The sequence below is a fragment of the Diachasma alloeum genome, unplaced genomic scaffold, assembly GCF_001412515.2.
Source record: "Diachasma alloeum isolate Michigan unplaced genomic scaffold, Dall2.0 Dall_scaffold_00256, whole genome shotgun sequence".
NCBI classification, from domain to species: domain Eukaryota; kingdom Metazoa; phylum Arthropoda; class Insecta; order Hymenoptera; family Braconidae; genus Diachasma; species Diachasma alloeum.
In genome coordinates, this window is record NW_021680401.1 from 2,062,252 (window position 1) to 2,086,065 (window position 23,814).

At 36.9% G+C, this 23,814-nt stretch overlaps 1 protein-coding gene across 1 annotated transcript in view; it reads left to right on the forward strand.

The window, feature by feature from the left end:
* Window positions 1–23,814, forward strand: part of LOC107037577 — a 59,116-nt gene that overhangs the window by 27,627 nt on the left and 7,675 nt on the right. The window contains exons 3-4 of the mRNA XM_015256199.1: window positions 17,042–17,187; window positions 17,655–17,957. Coding sequence (XP_015111685.1) covers window positions 17,042–17,187; window positions 17,655–17,957 — 449 coding nt within the window. The remainder of the gene's footprint in view (window positions 1–17,041; window positions 17,188–17,654; window positions 17,958–23,814) is intronic.

The window sequence follows — 23,814 nt, forward strand, 5'->3', positions numbered from 1 at the left end:
AGCCAAAGTGTCGTATTTAGGCTTTTTTCGGGGGGAAAGTCGACTTTCGCCAAAATCGAATTTTTCCGCCGGGTGAACGCTGATTCTGTATTTTCTGGCCCCCCTAATGCCACTGAGACTCTCACTTGCCTCAAAAACGCAGAAATAAAAAAAATTTTTTTTTCACCCCTAGCCAAAGTGTCGTATTTAGGCTTTTTTCGGGGAGAAAGTCGACTTTCGTCAAAATCGAATTTTTTCGCCGTGTGAACGCTGATTCTGTATTTTCTAAGAAAATGTCTGAAAGGCATAAAATGCCTGAATTTTCGTTGCTTCCAATAATTTCAATTTTTTAGAAGAACCTGAAAAATGCAATTCAGTTGAATATCTAAGGAATTAACTGATTGCCCAATAGTAATTTGTCAACGCTGATGGGTGATCGAATCATTTTCTGTCGATTTCTTGTAAAAAGAAAAAATTGAACGGGAAAATCTTGGTATTAAGATCATTCTATAATTCAAGCTCTAAAACACACCCCTCCAATTATAATCATCCCCGTCATTCTCCCAAAAATCGTCTCATCCACTCCAAACAAGCTGAACGCTCGCCCTAATCTCCAAACAATAAAACAAGAGTAAAAAAATCTTCGAGTAAGCTGACCCCCCCGGGGTGGCTGTAGCCACAACATTTGCAGTAATCCACTGCGAAGAAAATTCGGGGTACGTAATTGAATTCTCAATTAAAAAAAGAATACAACGCTATTGTCTATTCTTTAAAATTTAAATCATAGCTACACTTCAACCCTCAATTTTACAAATTTAGATTTAAAGTCAAATCGTTCAAAAAAAATTCATTCATCTTGAAAATTCAATAAAGTTGAATTTTTCATTCTAAACTATTTTTTCATTTTTATATGAACGGAAGAAATGTAATGCATAGAGGATAAATGAGATAAAGGCAAATTTATTCGAGTTATGTGAAGCGTCAACATTCTGAAATTTAAGTTATTGAAAATAATTTACTTTTCTCAAGAAGATATGTTCTACATATTCGAAATTTTTTTTCTCTGTGTAGTAATATTTCTGCACTGAATGGCGATCGAATCATTCCTGTCAATTTCTTGGAGAACAAACGAGAAAGCCAGCAAATCTTGATATCAAGATCATCCCATAATTGAAACTCTAAAACACACCCCTCCAATTATGATCATCCCCGTCATCCTCCCAAAAATTGTCTCATCCACTCCAAGCAAGCTGAACCCTCGCCCTAATCTCCAAACAATAAAACAAGAGTAAAAAATCTTCGAGTAAACTGAGCCCCCCGGGGTGGATTTAGCCACAACATTTGCAGTAAATCCACTGCGAAGGCGTTCGATATCTCCTCCAGTGGACTCTTACCACCCACACCAATTTACACTTATACACATGGGTCACGGGAAGAGTGAGTGACTCAACAAAGAGACAGTGGAGCTACGCAGGAGCGAATCAGAGCGGGGAGCGAGGTGGAGGCATTAGTGGCCCAAAAAAATTATATAAAAAAGACTTATCCCCTGATCCGGGATTTATTCGACGGGATATAGCCTCCGCCGGCTTATCCCGAGGGAGGCTTTGCCGAGGCCAATGTGTGGGTCAGGAGGGGTGGGGTGGGACGCCGAGGGGGAGACGCTTTAAAAGAACGAAAGAGGCGCAGATATTGATTTTCGGGTAACGGATTAAATGTAGTTTAAAAGGGTCATTTTACTGAATTTTAAATTGGGAGAGAATTGATAGGAAGGTATATCATTTTTAGGATAACTATTTAAGGAGATCTAGCGGAATATTGACAGTCGGAGGGAACATTTGCGAGGGCTCGTGGGATCGTACTCCATCCGAAGGTCTTCAAAAATATTAATTTCATCTCTCGAACTAAAAGCTCTCCAGAAAAAGAATTAAAACGCCGGTAAATACAATTATTAACGATCATATTCATTCGAGCTACAGAATTGTTGTTTGTTTGTTTGTTGGGGCTTAACGTCGCATCGACAGCTAGGTCATTAGCGACGGGTTCGCGACTCTTTATTGTCGTTCGAACTCACGACTATTTCTTCTGTAGCCTATATAGGTTGCGATGGTATCGACAGTATTTCGAAGGTGAGAATCAACTGTAGTCAGTTAGGTTCTCGAAACACGTGGAACTGTGGATCCTGTATTTTTACATGATTCAAACATGCTTAACACATTGGGTTTCTCTCATTGTTACAACGTATACTTGATGGTGTCCTTATATTATTTGACTAAATCAAATAATCCAGAAATAATACAGAATTGTGTCCCGCATTTATGAAGGTACCACCGTCTCGTATACCTTATCAGAAAAAACCTGTTGGCTTTATTTGCTGTGTCCCAAACATGTGATTAAGAAAAATAATCGTCGAGCAATTAACCGCTTTATCTCGAGTTCAACATACAAACTTGCGAGCTGATGGTACTATCCCAAAATTTGTTATGATTTAACACTTATCAACCGGCAGAAAAAAAAACGAAAGAGCACAACAGTGACGAGAGGATTTCGTTCGAGTGTCGGATGCAGTTTACTAGCGTCACGAGACTCTGAAACGAATATCTCAGTTATCTTCACGGGTCAGCTAAGCGCGCCACTAACGTCTCACCGTAATCTCGTGGCTCATACGGCCAAGTGAAAAAGAGTGAGGAGGGACGGGAGAGCTCCCTTACACTCGGGTTTATCTTTATCTCTGCGGTCGCTTTCACGCCGTACGGGCGAGAGTCCGAGGATACGCGGAGGGTGAAAAAACTAACACATGAAATGAATAAGGAGAAAGGGGAAGACAGAATGAAAACATAAATAGAAAGAGGCACTTTTGGGTCAGAATTTCATCCTCTTCCACCCCCTGAAAGGACATTTCAGGTTCTTTTAACGTCCACAACGAATTAATACAAAAAATCATCACGGCAATTACTTTATTTACATCTACTTGAAAAACCAAAGAACATATGAAACATTATCACACACACTGTCAGAAAAAAAAGGAAATTTCATGGACATTTGACTACCAATTTTCAGGTTTCCCTGGAAATTCAGTAAAATTCCAGAATTTTAAGGGGAGACTACTGTGAGTTTTGAAGTCGTGGGTTATGGGAGTGAGACTTTTCATACGCTGAAGATCGATTATATAGATCTGAAAACGAATAATTAGTGCAAAAAAAATTTTTCCATTGTTCGTTTGCCCGAAAACGCTTAAAATGCTAAAAACAGTCCAGGGCCTCCAATTTTTGAGCTACAAAAGATTTTTTTCTTTCAAAATTCTCGGAAAAATGTGGGGAACAACAATTATGAGCCAGTTTTTTAGAATTCGACTCCTACACAGCTGATTTCGGGTTTTTTCATATAAAAAAATTCACTATTTGTGTAAAAAAATACAAAAAAAGCAAATTTAGCGATGTAAGAGGCAAATCGAAAAAAAACTAGCTCGTAATTGTTATTCCACATATTTTTCCGAAAATTTTGCAAAAAAAAATCCTTTGTAGCTCAAAAATTGCAGGCCCTGGACTGTTTTTGGCATTTTAAGCGTTTTCGGGCAAACGAACAATAAAAAAATTTTTTTTGCACTAATTATTCCTTTTCAGAACTATATAATCGATCTTCAACGTATGAAAAGTCTCACTCCAATAACCCACGACTTTTAAAACTCATAGCAGTCTCCCCTCAAGAAAATAATCACATATTGACGCCTCGACCGCAGTGCATCAAAAATTCCACGTGTTAATGGATGAAAATGGATTGAAAGTAAAAAATAAGGATATTAGAATTTCAACTAGGGTAATCCAGTTGTCCCTTGTTTTTCATTTAAAATTTTTTTCTTCTCGTTTCCATTGTTCAGGATTTGGCGCCTGTACGGGGAGCCCGCATGAGCGCCGACCACGTAAATCGTATTACGGATTATTGCGCGATCAAAAATATCCCCGAGGGATAATCCATGAAGATGGCGTCATTGTGAGCGTGAGGATTAACTCGACCAAGCTTTTCCCTACATACACACATGTGGAACCGGCGCTGCTATGTGTGTATTTCCCCTAGCGAAATACATGAATCGGAGGGTTTTTGTGAGTATTATGAATGTGCGGGGAGACCGGCTGCAGTTGTTCAGTGACTCCGGTGGGGCTGCTACTGCGACCTGTGGAGGAGTAAAAAGAGGGGCTGAGCGAGGGACAAGGGTCACTCTTATACTGTGGACTCTCGAAAGTGTAACGCGAAGAGACTGTGGGAAAACTCCATGTCAGTTCCATGACTTTTGCTACACTGTTAGAAAAAACTAATTAAATTTGACGGACAGGCTACTAATTTTCAGAGCAGTGACACTGAATGCGATTTGGGGGAAAACAAGTCATGAAATTTCAGGTTTCACTGAAATTCAGTAAAATTCCAGAATTTTATGCTACATGAAGACAAGAATTCCTTGATTTATTTGAATTCCCAATTTAATATAAATATATCATGGACAGACTACTAATTTTCAAGACAGTGACACTGAATGCGATTTGGGGGAAAACAAGTCATGAAATTTAAGGTTTCACTGAAAATTCAGTAAAATTCCAGAATTTTATGCTACATGAAGACAAGAATTCCTTGATTTATTTGAATTCCCAATTTAATATGAATATATCATGGACAGGCTACTAATTTTCAGAGCAGTGACACTGAATGCGATTTGGGGGAAAACAAGTCATGAAATTTCAGGTTTTACTGAAAATTCAGTAAAATTCCAGAATTTTATGCTACATGAAGACAAGAATTCCTTGATTTATTTGAATTCCCAATTTAATATGAATATATCATGGACAGGCTACTAATTTTCAGAGCAGTGACACTGAATGCGATTTGAGGGAAAAAAAGTCATGAAATTTAAGGTTTCACTGAAAATTCAGTAAAATTCCAGAATTTTATGCTACATGAAGACAAGAATTCCTTGATTTATTTGAATTCCCAATTTAATATGAATATATCATGGACAGGCTACTAATTTTCAGAGCAGTGACACTGAATGCGATTTAGGGGAAAACAAGTCGTGAAATTTCAGGTTTCACTGAAAATTCAGTAAAATTCCAGAATTTTATGCTACATGAAGACAAGAATTCCTTGATTTATTTGAATTCCCAATTTAATATGAATATATCATGGACAGGCTACTAATTTTCAGAGCAGTGACACTGAATGCGATTTGGGGGAAAACAAATCATGAAATTTCAGGTTTCACTGAAAATTCAGTAAAATTGCAGAATTTTTAGCAGCATAAAGCCGAGAACTCATTGATTTATTTGGATTTCCAATTTGATGTGAATATTCAGTGCCAAATTACATTGAATTTTCAATGAAATCTGAAATTTCATGATTTTTTTTCTTCACGTGAAGAAAAAACGTTTTCTTCTAACCGTTTATGACTCCTGCTAGAGTGCGAGGCTGGAAAAAAGACTCATTTCCCTCAGGTGGGCGGCACATGCACCAGCTATCCTATCTGACTCATGTGAGTACTGAAAATCGAGTTCGCTCTACGATTACTTGACTTGTTCGGTAATTTTTCTCCAACTTTTTTCTTCGTGAACTCGTTCTCCTCCGGCTCATCACAAAGCAAAGTCCGAACTTTCCGTGCAGATGCATGAAGAAAACCCGTTCTCAACATTTATCACCGAATTTTCGTGTTCCACAATTTGGAGCACTAAAGAAATTTCACGCAACACCCAAATTGAATGAAATTCGAGGCCAAACCCGTTGCAGAATTTTCCTCAACGGCATAAATCGAATCCCACTTCTTTCTTATGCAAAAATCTCAGCCGTAATCGCTTGCGAGGGGTGACGGAGGGGGGAGTGAGGAGATATAAACCCGTGCCTCTTTTTTCCATACACACGCCGAGTGAGTCTAAAGGCCTCGCGTTAAGGGATTAAAAGACTGCAGCTCTACAGGGTCAGCCGTACGGCTTATACCTCAGCCCAGGCTAACAAGATTAGCCCGAAGACGTTCGCATATACCCGGGGATTAGAAGACGTTGTGTGTTGTGTACGTAGTCATCGGTTTTGACTAAGATTTTACCTAAATATTGCAACACAGACTTCGTATTGTTTATGATTTATCATTGAAAAAAACAGCTTCATTTTGAGATTTTTAAACGCCTCAAGGTGAGACTTTTAGAACTCCTGTTAAGGGGAGACTACTATGAGTTTTTTAATTCACGCAATTTGTGTACTAATTAATTAGTGCACAAAAAATTGTTCGTTGGCTCCCCAGACGCTTGAAGTGTTGAAAATAGTCCAGGATGAAAATGACTCAAAAGTCTCCAATTGAAACCTTCAAGTTTGAAATGAAGACCTTCCAAAGTCTCAACTCTAGTCGATTTTGACTATTGGTCAGTTTTCAATGAATATCTCAGAATCTAAAGGGGATGTAACAAAACCCACGAATAAATAGGATTTTAGTGAAATGTTTTCATTTTATTTTGCTATCCCTCGCTCAGTAAAAACATCTCCCAAATGCACCCTAAATTTAGCAGGACATCACACAGATCTTTTTTGTAGCCCTCAATTCTACACAAAACTCTGAAAAGTCGTTATTTCCCTTAAAATTGAAATTGACATCTCAAAGTCCCAATTTGATACTTTCGAAACTCTAAACCTAAGAATTTCAGGCTTCAAATTAAGACTTCACAATATCATTTTAATGCATTTGAAATCTTGAAATAAAATACAATTTTTTTGGTTTATGCATTAATGAGGCATATTCTGAGGATAGCAAAAATAAATCATTCATGAAACAGAAATTATTCACAAGAAAATGAAGCTTATGAAGTTGTTGGACAGGGAAAGAATGGAGAAAAAAAGTATAGTGTAGATGCAACAGCGAAATACGCCAAAGGGGGAGCGTTATCTCCCGCTTGACTCGCTACTCTATTTCGAGTCGAGATATACAGCCCTGCAGAATCTACTCGCTCCAACCCCACTCATGGCCGTCCCCGTGCGCCTTTGCGCGTCTTTTAATGTCTTTTCTCGTGTTTTGATTAAGAGCGTAACCACCTAACTCGGGTATTATAGTCTTGAGGAGGGAGGGACGCCGAGAGATACGCGGCAAATGCCAGCTTTGAGTAATTGTTGGATCGACAAAAGCTGTCGTTTATGGAGTTTATGAGTACTAAGTGCATATTTTTTTATGATTAATGAAAATTTTACGGTTTTGTTTTTAATTGTTTCGGGGATTTTTAAGCGGCAATCGAGATGACGCGGAATGAAATGAGGTGAGAGGTGTCTTTTTCTTGTCTCGTCTAGTTTATTTGAGAATCATTTGAGTGCACTGGCAACACGCGAGTTCATGGGTCTTTTTATTTGAGAGTCGAGGGAAAATATTTAATTCGTCTGTAGGACTGAAAACTCTTCGAAAAAATTATAAAAAATTTTCAGTAAAAAACTAAAATTGCGCATTTTTTTTGTTGAATTTATTTATTTATTTTACAGTTCTTTGGCTATTTTTTCTCCAGTCAAATGCTGTTCTACTTTTGTAATCGAACATCAGAGCTTTCATTTGAGCCCCATTTGACCTTAAGTTTCCGGACATTTTATAATGATTTTATTATTTAAACGCTGCAGGTCTGCATTTGAATCTCGATATTGAGCCGTTAGAATCCATTTTAAAAATCTGAAAAAAAAAATTGCGAAGTGGTAAACCAGGTTAAGTTGATTTTGACTTTTGGCCAGTTTTCGATTAATATCTCAGAATGTAAGAGAGATAGCAAAATTTTTCTTATAACCTTTTTTGTAACCCTTAATTGGCTCTACAAAAAAGGTTATGACAAAAATTGATCCATCTCTTTTAGATTCCGAGATATTCGTCAAAAACTCGCCGGTTTACCGCTTCGCTACCGAATTCGATAGTTTACTTTGGAGGAAAATTGATAAAATAATTTTAAAAATTGCAATTTTTGAAAATCACGAGCACTTTCCATAAGTAATTTATAAACAGTCAATTTTCAATCATAAAAATCATTTGTCCGGAATTGCAAATTTATTCGCATTCAAAATTTTACCAGAAATCGATTTCATGCCCTAAAAATCAGATTTCCGAGAGTTTAAACAATTATAATTATTTATTTATAAACAACGAATATTAAAAACAATAATAATTCTGTGCAAAATGTAATGTGAATGACGCTGAATGTTCAACATTTGTTTTTAAATTTTTCTCACGCAATTTAATTAGACAATTGTCCATTTTATTTATATGTTTTCATTAACTTTTAGTACAGCGAAATTTGCAACCATTTTCTAAGTACTTTTTAATCACCGTGTCTCCCCGAGTAGCTAAAATAAAATAATGAATTATCAGATGAAATTGATATTCGAGATTTTTTTCAATTTTTGTAGGTTTGATTTATTAATAAATGAACGTGGCACGCTGAAAGGTATTTGAGTCATAGTTTGAATCATCCACGAGATGGTGTACGTTAACCGACAGTGGTACGAGTAAGTGGTGGTTTTCGTAAGGGAATGCCCCACGATGCGATTTCACGCTGGATTTGCCTAAGATCTCCGTTAAGGAGCCCTTCTTCGGAACCCTCACCTCAGCTCCTTTCCATCCGAAAACCGCACGCGGACGTCTTTTACCCCACCCCTCCGCCCCTCCACGCAACCCAATCTCATCCATCTTATACCCATCCGTCCTGCGACAGATTACGCGTCGTCTACGTGTTCTTTGCAATTTTTTTCTTCTAATACCAGATTTTATTAAATCTTGAAATTTATTCTTTCATTAAAAGAGTTGTTTTTGTGATTTAAATTAATTTTTTGACTGCTCCACACTTTGAAAAAAAAAACTATTTCTAGATTTTGTTAAATCTTAAAGTCTATTCTTTCATTAAAAGAGTTGTTTTTGTGATTTAAATTAATTTTTTGACTGCTCCACACTTTGAAAAAAGAGTTGGACTGTTTTTAAATTTTTTTTAATCTTGAAGTTTAGTCTTCCATTAAAAGAGTTATTTATGTGATTTAACTTAATTTTTCGACTCTTCCACACTTTGTCGAAAAAGTTTGACTATTATTATTATTATATTTGAGTATATGTATACCCTCTCGGGTTTTTGCATTTTGCGTCCCTCCCAGTCCCTCTAGAGACATTAATGTACATTGTATAATCATTTCAAGAAACAGGAAAGAAAAACACCAATAAACATAATACATATATAAGAACATTTTACATAAGTTTCACACTCATTTCTTGTAAAAAGTTAACATCTTGCATTTTAGACTAACAATACAATTCCGAGTTTATTTCGGCTGAAAAAGTTTGACTATTTTTAATTAGAGATTTTCCACATTCCCTAATTTTTTTGAAGGTTTAAAGGTTTTTTTTAAAGAAAGCATTTATTGAGTTGACATCATTCATTTATAAAGCATTTATTGAGTTATGAAGATCGATTTTAATGAAGAAATTTGGAAAATATAATAAAACATGTAGTTTAAATCATTCATGAAACACCTAAATACGCCAACGACGCGTTCTATATCTGAGAAAATATATGAATTATGGGAAAATAACGATTTGAAGTGGAAACAATGAAGGAATAATTAGTTTTAATATCAAAAACGGAAATTTGTAATTAAATTTCTATAATATTTTTTAGAGAATACTAAAAAAAAGTTGAAATCGTCTATCTTTTGGTCGGTGTCTAGCTGTTGATGTGGTTACCCTAGCCGACAAAAATTTCAAAGAATTTCCTCTTCCAAAATTAACGAATTGATCGATCAAAAATCAATGGAAACTGCCCGGAGAAAAAACGGATAAAAATTATCTAGAAAATCGAGGCAAATTTTACTGCGCGAAATCGTGGAGCTGAATATAATTTGATGGAAATGAATAAGAATCAGGGAAATGGAGTTAAATATCTCATAACAATATTTTCCTCTGAGAAAGAGAAAAAATGGAAAATTGAACAACTCGTCTACCTATAACTCATTACCGAAAATCTAAATTAAGCTCCTTAACCAAGATATTTATGCCCCCCGTGTCTCACTTCTTCCACACCCCCTCCTCCTCTAGTTTGGTGAAGTAATTTTAATCTTCAGCGCCGAGGCAGTGCCACGACGCGCCTATACACCCCCATACACTCCCCTGAGATTTAGTCTTGCGTTCCGGAGTCACGATGAAAACGCACTTCTATTCTCCGGCACTTGTATACACATAAATGCTTATACTGTTACCCTTTCTAAGCGTCTTAGGCGGAAAACTTTGTATTTTCCATGTCTCGTTTACAACACTTCGAAGTTCATGGGAACACGAAATTTCTTTTGGATTTGTATTTTTCTATGAGACGGAATCATACGAAAAATAAAATCGTATTTCACAGGGAATTAGTTTATTCGTTATCAATAAATTGCTGAAGCAGCGAAAAATAATATAATAAAATAAATAAATAATATCATGATATAAAACATCAATTTTAAAAAATGATAATTTTTTTTTGGAAATTTAAAATTCATTCTTCTCGCTATGAGGTACTATGAACATATGTCGTGATTTTTGAAGATGGAATTTGGAAATAATTTGAAATAATAATTTATCTGAAACAAGACAAAACTCTCGATAGACGTAATTTTTTCACGAAAAAAATTTTAGACTTGTAAATAAATAATAAAACTTGTTTGCAAAACGGTGGATTATTTTTTATGAGGTGTCAAAACGATAATTAAATTGAGAAAAAAATTAGAATTCCGAATCTAGTCGAGTTTTCTGCAATTTCTTTGCAGTTTTCAATAATCTTTGACTTTACCGTAGGGGTAGAGCTACTTTAAACCGTTTGACCACTTCGCTATTGAATTAACAACCCGCCCCACCCACTTATCATCAAAAAATAAAATCGTATTTCACAGGGAATTAGTTTATTCGTTATCAATAAATTTCTGAAGCAGCGAAAAATAATATAATAAAATAAATAAATAATATCATGATATAAAACATCAATTTTAAAAAATGATAATTTTTTTTTGGAAATTAAAAATTCATTCTTCTCGCTATAAGGTACAAGAAACAAGACGAAAATCTCGATAGACGTAATTTTTTCACGAAAAAAATTTTAGACTTGTAAATAAATAATAAAACTTGTTCGCAAAACGGTGGATTATGTTTTATGAGGTGTCAAAACGATAATTAAATTGAGAAAAAAATTAGAATTCCGAATCTAGTCGAGTTTTCTGTAATTTCTTTGCAGTTTTCAATAATCTTTGACTTTACCGTAGGGGTAGAGCTACTCTAAACCGTTTGACCACTTCGCTATTGAATTAACAACCCGCCCCACCCACTTATCAACGTCTGTTGTCTTCGTTCATCGCCGGATATAACAATATGTTAGACGGAATTTCCAAACAAAAAGGAATAAAGTCTTGATGTAATGTTGTTCTCAGTTGTACTAAAATGTAGGTCACAAAGTGCGATTAAATCCTGAGTGACCCTTCCGCAACAGACAAAACAGCGAATACGAGTGTCCGTCGCGTGTCACCCAGGTTCGTTCGCGTGCGTTGTAAGCTCCTTGGCCCAAGGCACGGCAAGCATTCCTCCCTCCCAGTATACGTAAATGCCTCGACAGGGCTAGATAAGACATAATGAGATAACCTTCCGAGGCTTATAAGATCACCAGCCACGCGATGAAACCTTGCAAATCCACATACATCGTTAGGTTTAGCCGCTGGAGCCCTGCGATCTTACGCCAACGCTTCAATAATTGATACTCCAACGCTTCATCTTGCGATTATTTTCCATAATCTTTGCAGTTTCAGAGCTTTCCATCTCACAGAATAAAAGCTCTCCAAGAAACTGATTTTCTGTTCAAACTTATTACCTAACAAATGAATGACTCATTAGAAGTAATTAATTACTAAATAAATTGAGACGTGATCAATCAACTACACGACGAAAAATATTCAGTGAAAATTACGGAACAATTCACGTAATCCGCAATGGGGAATCGTTTTCCGGTCAGTTTTATAGGGATGGAAGAGAAGAAATCTGAAACGTTCAGTGAATTTTCAGGTTCATCACCGAACAAAGTACGAAATTGTCACGTAATTTTTCCCGAAAAAGTCAAATCTTACAGAAACTTGCCGACTTATTATGCCTCCAAAATCAAAAATCCTTGAATGTTCAACAATTTTTATGAAGCTGGTGAGTTATTTCTACGTTTCGTTCCGTAAAATTTCTCAATCGTTGGGGAAAAATTACGGAACGACTTGTTGTCCCCACAGCGGTTAATTTTTACGGAACAAATCGTAGAATTTACGTGGCGATTCGTACAATTTCAGTTCCGACTCCCACTTTTTATTGAATTTTACTTCGCTCGCGGATTACATTTCGAAACGTAATTTTTACGTTTTTTTCTGGCAATTTTTATTGAATTTTTCTCTCCGAGTAGTGATTAATCCTGAAATGATTGGAAATTTAAGTTTTACAGAAAAATGGAAATTCACTATTTTACGAATAAAATACTTCATTCGGAAGCAAAAATCGAAAAACCGCGGGGATTCTCTCATTATTCGACAACTCAAGGGTTAATAAGAGAATTTCATCAGAATTCTCTGATGTACAACTACAAATGCCAAACAGAAATTCGATGGAAGAATAACTTTTCTTGTGTTGTGGTCGCCAATATCGAGAACTGATGAACCTTCAACGAATGAACAGATTGTTCTACAGTATTGCACAATTTCTGGAGTTAAGTGTTGAATAAAAAAGGAAATCGTGGGTGTTTTCAGTATCAGAGGCTGATCCGGCGGATGTCGGCCTTTACTGATAACCACAGCTCCAACAGCTCTTTCCAACTTATCTGGGTGGGTTCCCTTGTTTTTCAACGCTCTTTTAAATCACTTCGGATGGGAGACTTCCCTCTCGCTAACGAGGCTTATCTCCAGCTAAACTACATCACGATTTTGTGTTACAATTATTACAGTTTATCACTTTTATTCTTTCTTTCTATCTCTCTCTCTCTCTCTCGTACGACATAAAATGGGTCAATTGAAAAATTAGTTGATTATAAAATCCGTTAAATTACAACTTTCTATTCATAATGAAATTCACATTTATATATATACTTTTGTAGCTGTACACGGAGCGGAAAATGGAATAAAAATGACCGAGAAAATAACGTAAGAAAAGAAATGTAATCCAATGAAAAAATCCCTGCTTATTTGACGATTCGTTTGGCAAAAAAAATTGTACTGCTGTAATAAGCGTTCCATTCAGAGGATTGATAGAATTGGCCGCGACATAAAATATATTTTGAAACCGATATTCAGGAAAAGCTAAAAAATTGTACTGTTGGAGAAATGTTGACTATTAACGCTGGGGCAATGTTGGCCGTCAACGTTGCGGCAATGTTGAATTCAATGAATCCTGAATTCAATTTAAAATAGATCGCCATAGAAATTTCATTCCAAAGCAACTTATTAATTTATTAGCAAAAATCAGTAGCGAAGTGGTAAAAGGAGATAAGTCAGTTTTAACTATTGACCAGTTTTCAATCAATATCTCGGAATCTAAGGAAGATAGCACAATTTTTGTCATAACCTTTTTTGTGGAGCCGATTGAGTACTATAACAAATGTAATTACGAAAATTTCGCTATCGCCCTTAGATTCAGAAATATTCCTCAAAAACTCAACTGGGAGACAAGTTGACTTATCTCTGTTTACCACTTCACTACTGAAATATATTAATAATGTTCTGACGAAAGCAATTTTCCACGTGTGTCCTTTCGCAAGAAAACTTCGCGAGTGAAGGAACACATTTGAATTCAGCAGAAGAAATCCCGTTGCTTTCATCCTGTCAGAGAACATTCAGACACCTCCAGCAGCTCCAGTCATAAACCGAAACATTCGTGACTTTATCACATTATCGGCGATCATTTTTTCTCCTCCGTCAAGCGGCAAAATAGATTAAATACGAAGTACCCGAGGGGAGAGATGTAACGAGTTGTCACAAGATGCGAAACGGAAAAAAAATAAGTGGTGAAGAAGCAGGATGATGGTTTGGAGTTTTTACGTCTTGAAGGGGTTTCTCACTCGGTTTTCTGGTATGCAGGGCTTATCTTTGGACGGGCAATGTCAAAGACGAAAAGCGCTTCCGTCACTCTGTGATTCCGCGGAGGGTGGGCGGAGGAGGGTAACAGATAACGGAAGTCCGATAGGGCGGTTCTGTTCCTATAACCACCAGAAATGAGAAATGTCTCTCTGCTTTTTGCCACTTCAGAGATTTAAGATTTCAACCAAAGTTCGGTAGATTAGCTGGGGGTTGGTTATATTTTATTCGATAATTTTTATTTGTCGGACAGAAATATCAGTTGGTCATGAATATTGAATCAATTCATTTAATGTTGTGATTTTACGATTCTCCTCCTCCAGCGCATTCCGATTTCTATTAAGCTAGTATTACAATTTGATGAAAAGGAGCTTCTATTTCAATAGTTAAGTTTTTCTTTCAACATCTCATTCGCAGGGCACTAGGGCATCCTTTCTAAAAAACCTTGGCGGATATCTCGAACGAATGGAGAAAGTAAGGCGGTTTTCATGAGTACAATCGCCTTGCGTCGAATTTTCATGAAGCCCGCCTGACAAACAAAAGAGAATTCAATACCATTATATGAAACATGACTAATCGAACTATAATTGTCCAAATCATTTAGGTCAGAGGAAACTAGAATAATTCTACTTTCTTAATATCGCGTTTACTAAGGTTTTCTTCGAACAAAGTTGATTAGAATTAATAGCTAGAATTATGTGAGCATCTCACATTTTTTACGTTAAGGATACGAGAATCTGAATGCAATATAGTGAAAATGATGATCGATCTTTCCACTTTGATCAAATAATATTAATATGCAAATACAAAATTCCTGATATGAATAAAAAGAAGCTGTGACTCGATATTCCAAATGAAGTTTTAATTTTTAATTTGGTTGAAAACACGAGATGACAATATTCTGAGCACGGAATTATATTGATGAAATGAACAACAGATTAATTGATTTACCGTGTGAACTAACTAAAAATTGATAACAGTGAGGCCACGCACTATTACCAGAGTATCAACAAACATTGAATTCCAGAAATTCACACTCTAAATTGTGTTCTAGAAGGAACTGAATTGTAATTATTTTATTTTATTTAAATTATGAAAATTTAACAGCTGATAAATTGGGACGTGTGATTCTCACCGGTCGTATTGCTTTTGCAATGAGAATGATTATAAACAATTAATTGAAAAAAAGAATATCGTATCTGACAGGAAAAAGGGCATAATAAAAGGGCGTCAACACCCCTTCGATTGATGCGAATGTCGACATTTTCACTTTTCATTTTATTTAAAATCGAGTTCGCTCCAAGTTTACTTATCTCGTTCAGTAATGATTGAAAGAAGAAATATCAGGAGCCCATCAGACTCCGAACTTAGAATTTTCCCATGTAAATTAACAGACTCGAGTCAAGATCCTTCTAACGATGCAAAGAGGTGGATGGCTCGCCTTAATGAAAACTGTACGTCCCTGGGATTAAGCTTGCCCTGTGGGTCCTGGTCAGCTTTTCTTGGGGGTATGCCCGAGTGAACACCTTAATTCTACTCTCTGATGGTGAAGCTTTCTGATCCTGCTGGGCTGCGTGGAACTATAAGTCCGGGAGCTGCATTAAGTCCTAATATCAGGCGGGCTGAATAACGTCGTTAAATCCATTGTTGGATGCGGCTAGGAGTGAAATGGACTCCGGTCAGCTGATGATTAAACGTTTTAGACGGACGATCACTTCGTGTTATCACATTGATCAGCGATTCGCAGATTCATTATATGGGATTATTGGGGATTCAGTCGTCGAATCGACCGGGAAAATTGTGAGGCAACCAGAGATGCAAAATGACCGACATTCTCTAGATCGCGTGTTATTATGACCAAAAAATTGCCGGAAAACGATTTTCCATTGCGGATTACGTGAATTGTTCGGTAGTTTTCACTGAACATTTCTCTGCGTGTGGTTTTTCACATCACCCCCTGAATTTTGAATGTACCCCAGCATTAATGAAGAATCGGGATCTCTCTCAAGACAGATCAGTGCATTTCTCAACTTCCTCGATTCGAATCCCTCCTCCGCCTTAGGTTTCAACTTCTCGGGTTGAGGTATTCTCCCCCCCCCCGCCCTTTCTTTCACTCGGTTCAGGGCAAAATCTGGGATTAGGGGTTGCCAACATCGGTGCTACTCTGCTCGGTGTGTTTGGGCGGCCACGAGTGGCATATAGTCTCGAGTCAGGGTTAAATAAGGATCGCGTCCATTGTACCGGGTCGCTTAGCTACCCCATTGTCTCGCGATTCGTGCCAGCAGCCCGCTTGCTAACCGACGAGTGGATCTGCATACGTTTAGCGCCTAGGGTTATACTCCTCTATATTGTACCATTTGAATCTGGTATAAACGTCTACGGAGATGAGGCATATCTGGTACCTAAATAACTCATTGTTCTCGCGGATCATTTTGCTCATTATCATTTTTGAAATTTGATTTTTATTCATTTTTTTTTAAACGCGGTTCTTTGAAAGTATTATTGGAAAATTGAAGTGATTTTATTGTTTTTATACTGCCCTGAGAAAAACAATTATTTTTGCCAAATATTCATTTACTTGAGCTCATATATTTTTTGTTTATTATACATACTTTTATTCGTGTGTACATATATTTTTCTATGAAGTTTGAGATGCCTGAGGTACACGGAGAGAAATTTTTTAGAAAAATTCTAGTGCTAGCACGAGAAAAGAGGCGCAAAGTGACGGCCGGGAAAAAAATCCAGTGCCGGCACTAGAAATTTTATTGGGAAAACGTGAATTTTTCCCCGTATTTCTGTGAAAATTTCACAGAAATCCCCAGAAATTTTACCAGAAATACCAAGAAATTTTACCTTAACAGCACTAGAATTTTTCTAGAAAATTTCTCTCCGTGTAAACAAGGCTGAATCAACGCTCTATTATTTCACGAAATGATATCATAAATTTGTGGTTTCGCTATGTTTACAGGAAAGAGTCCCGTGCCAGTTCATTGTGTGGTAGAATCCATTCACAGTATAGTGGATACACGAGTGAGTGGAGGTCGCGACAAGTGGCCAGGACCTCACCTGGAGATTGACACCTACGTCATCATTCCGGCGGCTGTTCCCTTTCAGGTGAATTTCGAAATAGTAGCGTCACCCAATTGAGCCTGAATACTTTCCATCAGAAGGTCTGCACGGAGAAAAAATTCTCATACGGAGAGAAAAATTCAATAAAAATTGCCAGAAAAAAAACGTCCGGAAACTCTGGATCAAATGGGGCGCAAATAAAAGCTCTAATGCTCGATTACGAAAATAGAAACGCGTTTCACCGGAGAAAAATAGCCAAAATATTTAGATATCCCTAAGTTAAAAACTACCAAGAATGTAGCAAAGTGTCACCTGCAATTTCAAAAATCTCATGAATATAAAAATTGTGAGAACCGTTATTCAAAAATTCCCGTCTTGACCGTCAGTTTTTCGCGTATTTTCTATTTTAAAAAATGTCGGTCAATCTCAAAAAACAATTATCTCCCTGAAAAATCTGTTTTTTCAATTTCTCGCGATGAAAAATGAAGGGAAAAATACTTTAATTTTCTCAGGATTTAGTAGCTGAAGCCCTAGTTCGTCTTGGCTACGCCACAGACCTTATCCCCAGTGCTCGCGGCAGTATAATCGTGAAAAACTGGCGACCTTTGCCCATGGAGAAAGTGGCGGACGAACCAACTCGCACAGTAGCTGAAATCTTGGCGGAGTTAACCACAGTAGCAACCCTAAAGATTCAAATCTACAGGTCAAGACCACCACCCCCGAGTCCAGCTGCTGAAGTTAGAGATAAACTCCTGAGGCTTCTGCTGCTCCACAGTCATGCACTTCTTGTCTCAGCAGGATGTCCTCTCGATGAGGTGAGAAAACTTTTTGATAAAGTTGATTAATCGTCATTGAGCCCCGGAAAAATCTCAATTAATTCCCAGATTCATCACATTCTGGGGTGATTCATTTGATTGCGAGTCGAGTGCTAAATCCTTCCCCTAATTTTTACTTTTAAAAGGGAAAATTTCACTTATCAATGAGGCAATCAAACCAAGTGGGAAGTTGCTCTTGTTTTGCATATAGTACAGTCATTTTTGCTAATAAATTGAAATATGCTTCCGAATGATTATTTCGCACATCATTTCCTCCTATCAGGTATGATCCATTGTTTATTTCATTTTATTACATTGAATAACATTTCTTTTCAACTAATTTCGTTAGATTTTCAACTTAGCTGAATGTTATCATCATCATTATTCTTATTATCCCTTCCTTCTTTACAACCGATTGTCTTCTTTGCGGTCCTATCTCTCCCCTTCGCTCTTCGATAAAATGTTAATAGAAAAATTTTATTTATACATACTTGAATGAATTTAAAACATCACATTTGAAGAAACGGAAAAATTCGGAAAAATTCATGAAAAATTCGAAATTTTCAACAATCATAATAAAAATCAAATCAACCAGTATAGCTATCGTAATCATCTTTTAACTTCGACTTAATGGCATTGAAACAAACATTTTAAGCTATGATTGAATTCATTTGAAGCAAGATATTCAAAGATACCCCCGGAATTCTGATTTTCAAAAAATACAAAATTTTTGCAATTTTTCAAATAAATCAAAATAACGATTATTGCTATCGCCTTCATGTTCGAACTCGTTCAAAAGGACATCCAAACAAATATTTAAGCCATCAATCAATCCATTCAGACAATTTTTTTAGTTATCGCGGGACAACCGATTTTCGAAAAAATTCGAAAATTAAAAAAACTAATGGACGAATTAAATTTTAATTAATGGCGATCCAGAGGGCTCAATAATACCTACACTTGAAAGAGAAAGATTCAATTCCATCCATCTATTAGCGAACGATTGAAGAAAAACTTTGAAAAAATCGTTAATTTGAACGATAACAAAATCTACACTTCAACAATTCACAAGACCACAATCTAAATTGCTTTCGCGAGCCCTAATTCGTCTCTCAGTCCAGTCCCATCTCATGCGTTCCCCTGCAAATCACTTCTCCCAACGCAAGGAACAATCAAACTCCCCAAAACTACAACTCAAAGATGAAACATGTTTCACATTTTGACTAACCACCCCGCCAGCCATTAAAAACTCCCCGATGCAAATGCCTCGGATGCAAAGGTCCCTCGCTTTTAGGCCACCTAATCTCATTAACAATTCTGAATGAGTAATTCCACAGGCCAAATCTCTCTTTTTTTACCTCCACTCAATAAAACTTTTTCCACAGCTCAACATAAATACCCGCCGAGTTTCATTGAACCTCTCTCACTGTTATTTCATCATTAATCCCTGAATTTCGAAGAAGCATTTACTGCTCATGCATCAACAGCATTTTGTCAAGTTGAGTACTCGTCTATCAGTCGCTACTGCACGCGTTAAGACTTTGGTGCCCTCAGAAATACGGAAGATCTCATAGCCGAACCGTGTGATAGGATTACCCTTTACTCAAGCAAATTCGTGCCAGCCTTCATCAAAAGCCTTTTCCCCACCTCCCCCTTTCCCCTCTTCGCTACCGCTCTCTCTCTCCCCCCCGCTCCCCTCCTCACCCTCGCGAATATCGGAATGGTGTTGGTGGGCAGCGGAGGGGAGGGAGTCACTCCCCCGTGTACCAACCCCATCCAGCCCGCCTTCTCGGGACGGGGCATTATCTAAGTGCACCTCTTTGAAGATACCTCCACCTACCCCAACTCGCCCAACCCAACTTTAATGCCGCTCACCGTGGTCTATGATTACCAATTTTCTCCGACAGACGTTTCACGTCGAGAGTATACTCAACACACTACTTTCTTGATATTAATCCCCCTGCCTATTTTCTTCATCCTACTGGGTCTTGATACAGTCAATCTCCGATGGGATATACTTGGAGGGGGGTGAGTTCCTGTGGAGGACGGGATGGGGGAGGGGTGTTAATGGAGTTGGTTCAGGATTTTTTGGTCGTTATTGAAAGTTGCTTGAGGTTTTTAGACGGTGATTGAAATTTTCGGTTTTAATCTCAATGTAAGTTTGTCTTGTAGAAGATTATGGAGTCGCGTTCATCGGGGAATTATTTCCATGGACGTGTGATGTATGATTTTGAGTTTTTTAAGACTGCGCTTTGAGCGAACGAACTGAGCCAACTGCAAAGTTGATTTTTAACCTCTTCGTTCAATGTAATTTATTTTTCTAATCATAGGAAGTTACATTTATCTTGCTTAAGGATATCTAAATCTTCGTTAAAGTTAGAAACTTTTGCTCAAGCAAGATTTCAATTTTGTCGAAAATCTTGCCATCCCCATACTTTTTCGTAATTTTTCATCGTTGAATACGTTTTTCCGGAATTTCTTCAATGAATATAGATTTTTTAAATTCATATTTCTTTTCTGCTACCATTACGATTTTATAGGCTCCCCATTTATGATTACCAATTTTTTCCGACAGACGCTTCACGTCGAGAGTATACTCAACACACTACTTTCTTGATATTAATCCCCCTGCCTATTTTCTTCATCCTACTGGGTCTTGATACAGTCAATCTCCGATGGGATATACTTGGAGGGGGGTGAGTTCCTGTGGAGGACGGGATGGGGGAGGGGTGTTAATGGAGTTGGTTCAGGATTTTTTGGTCGTTATTGAAAGTTGCTTGAGGTTTTTAGACGGTGATTGAAATTTTCGGTTTTAATCTCAATGTAAGTTTGTCTTGTAGAAGTTTATGGAGTCGCGTTCATCGGGGAATTATTTCCATGGACGTGTGATGTATGATTTTGAGTTTTTTAAGACTGCGCTTTGAGCGAACGAACTGAGCCAACTGCAAAGTTGATTTTTAACCTCTTCGTTCAATGTAATTTATTTTTCTAATCATAGGAAGTTACATTTATCTTGCTTAAGGATATCTAAATCTTCGTTAAAGTTAGAAACTTTTGCTCAAGCAAGATCCCAATTTTGTCGAAAATCTTGCCATCCCCATACTTTTTCGGATTTTTCATCGTTGAATACGTTTTTCCGGAATTTCTTCAATGAATATAGATTTTTTAAATTCATATTTCTTTTCTGCTACCATTACGATTTTATAGGCTCCCCATTTATGATTACCAATTTTTTCCGACAGACGCTTCACGTCGAGAGTATACTCAACACACTACTTTCTTGATATTAATCCCCCTGCCTATTTTCTTCATCCTACTGGGTCTTGATACAGTCAATCTCCGATGGGATATACTTGGAGGGGGGTGAGTTCCTGTGGAGGACGGGATGGGGGAGGGGTGTTAATGGAGTTGGTTCAGGATTTTTTGGTCGTTATTGAAAGTTGCTTGAGGTTTTTAGACGGTGATTGAAATTTTCGGTTTAATCTCACTGTAATTTTGTCATGCAAAAGTGCATATTCTTGGCTTTGACTGCACGGAGAGAAAAGTTGAAGAAAAATTACCTCGAAAATCGTGAGAAATTTTATTATACTGATGGTAATCGCGGAGCGGAATGTAATTCAGCGAAAAAATACTGGTTTTTAGTGGATATATTACGATTTCCTCGTTAAAAAAATAAAGAAAGACATCATATCAATGTCTGGATATCTTTCAATTCGCAGATTTATTCCAATAATATGAACAATAGTGTAAAATGTATTAAATTAATGTCATCATTTTCGCTGTGAGGTCTATACATCCTTGATGATACGTATGAAAAAAATCCATAGAAAACCTTAGCGAATTCGCTAGAAAATTCTGTGGGAATTTAATTAAAATTCTATTTGTCTTTTGCGCATTTTTTGCAAAAGTCAATAGATTTCAATTTTTCTGTTTATATTTTCTTTCTCCAGATTTTTTCTATTAAAATTACTGGGTACGGATTTTCCAACTTTTTTTCTTTGCTTTGCATTACAAGACCGAGTGAAAAAAACTTGGAAAATTCATGCTGAAGTATTTTTATAGAAAAAATTCCAAGAGAATATTCAGATACAAAAATCGAAATATATTGACTTTTTCCAATTAAACATCTCATAGAATCAGTCCAAAAAACAAATAAAATTTCAACGAGAGTTCACTAGAATTTCAATTGAATCTCAATAGAATTCTATCGAATTCGCTAAGATTTTGTATTAAATGTATTCATACGTGGCTTGTTTACTCCCATGATTTGCCGGAAGAATAAAGTCCTGAGGAAGTTTACACTGAATTGTCAGCCTCCAACAGTAACCGCATGAGACCCATAAATTGAAGCTGAATGAAGAAATCAGAACCTAAATTCCTTGAAATTTAGCTCTCTCTGCACATCCCCCCCCCTCCCGACACTACCCAAATCTTCCTCCCGAATAATCCAAACATTTCATCATCAACCTCTATCCTCGTCATTGATTTACAATCCTCCTACCGAAACCACGCGAAGCCTCCAAGAGCCCTGAAGCGCGAAAGAAAAATACCGTGGATTGTCATCATCACGAGCCTGCGTATCACACCTGCAGTAAATCAGACCCGAAGCCATCTCTCGGCGAGATAAGCCGGGCGTCACCACCCGTCTGTTTACCAACCGATTTGAGAATTTAAAAAAAATAGCTCACGCGCGTGTCACCACTAGCCATCAGATTGAAGCCCTATCCAAGCCGAAAGACGTGAGAGCAGGGGCGGCCGAACCACACGCAGAGAGAAATATTCAATAAAAATTACGTATCTTTTCCGTAATGCCGGAGTGAAATGTGTTTGTACGAAATTTTACGCAACTGTCACGGAATTTTTCCGGAGCGTTCCGTAATTTTTATCTGAATCTCCTGTAAAAAATTACGATACCGTCACTTAAGGATTTACTACACCTTTTCGGCCAAAATTCACGTTGTTTCACTTTTCTGGCAAATTATTGATCGCATTGACGCGAAATAATATACCGTTTTTGCGTTTTATCATTATTGACTGACTCACGAAGTTTCATGATAGTGCAATCATTTTCCTGCATTTTTTCTAAAGTTTTGTGAATTTTCGAAAAGTTTTAGAAAAAACGCAGGAAAATGATTGTGCGATCGTGAAATTTCGTGAGCCATTAAGTAATTATAAAACGCAAAAACGGTATATTTTTTCACGTCAATCAAATCAACAATTTAACAGAAAAATCCAAAAAACATAAATTTTGACGAAAAGGGTGTAATACATCCTTAAATTTTCTAAGTCGATTCCGTAATTGGTGAGTGAATTATGAGTTCCGTAATTTTTACGGAACATTTCTCTCCGTGCAGTGGAGTTTATTGGTCACTCCATACTTCAAAATTTTTGAAGTGTGAAATTCCAAATCTCAAGAAAATTGAAAGAAAAATAATTCAGTAGCGAAGTGGTAAAACGGTACAAGTCAATTTTGACTATTAACCAGTTTTCAATGAATATCTTGGAATCTAAGGGAGATAGCAAAATTATTGTAATAACCTTTTTTGTAGAGCCGATCGAGTGCTACAATAAATGTAATTACGAAAATTTCGCTATCTCCCTTACATTCGGAAATATTCCTCAAAAACTCAACTGGGAGATAAGTCTACTTAAACCGTTTTAGCACTTCGCTGCTGAATGGTTCTACAATTTGATCAAAACTCGATTTTTTTTAAATGAACGACTGAGTTAGCTCTGGATAAAATTTTGGATGAATTTATCTCAGGAAAGGAGAGGAGAAGAGGCCTGTTTGCAATGTTACCTTCAAAGTCTGAGGCACAAATTAATAAACAAAATAAGTGAAAAGTATTACAGTGTT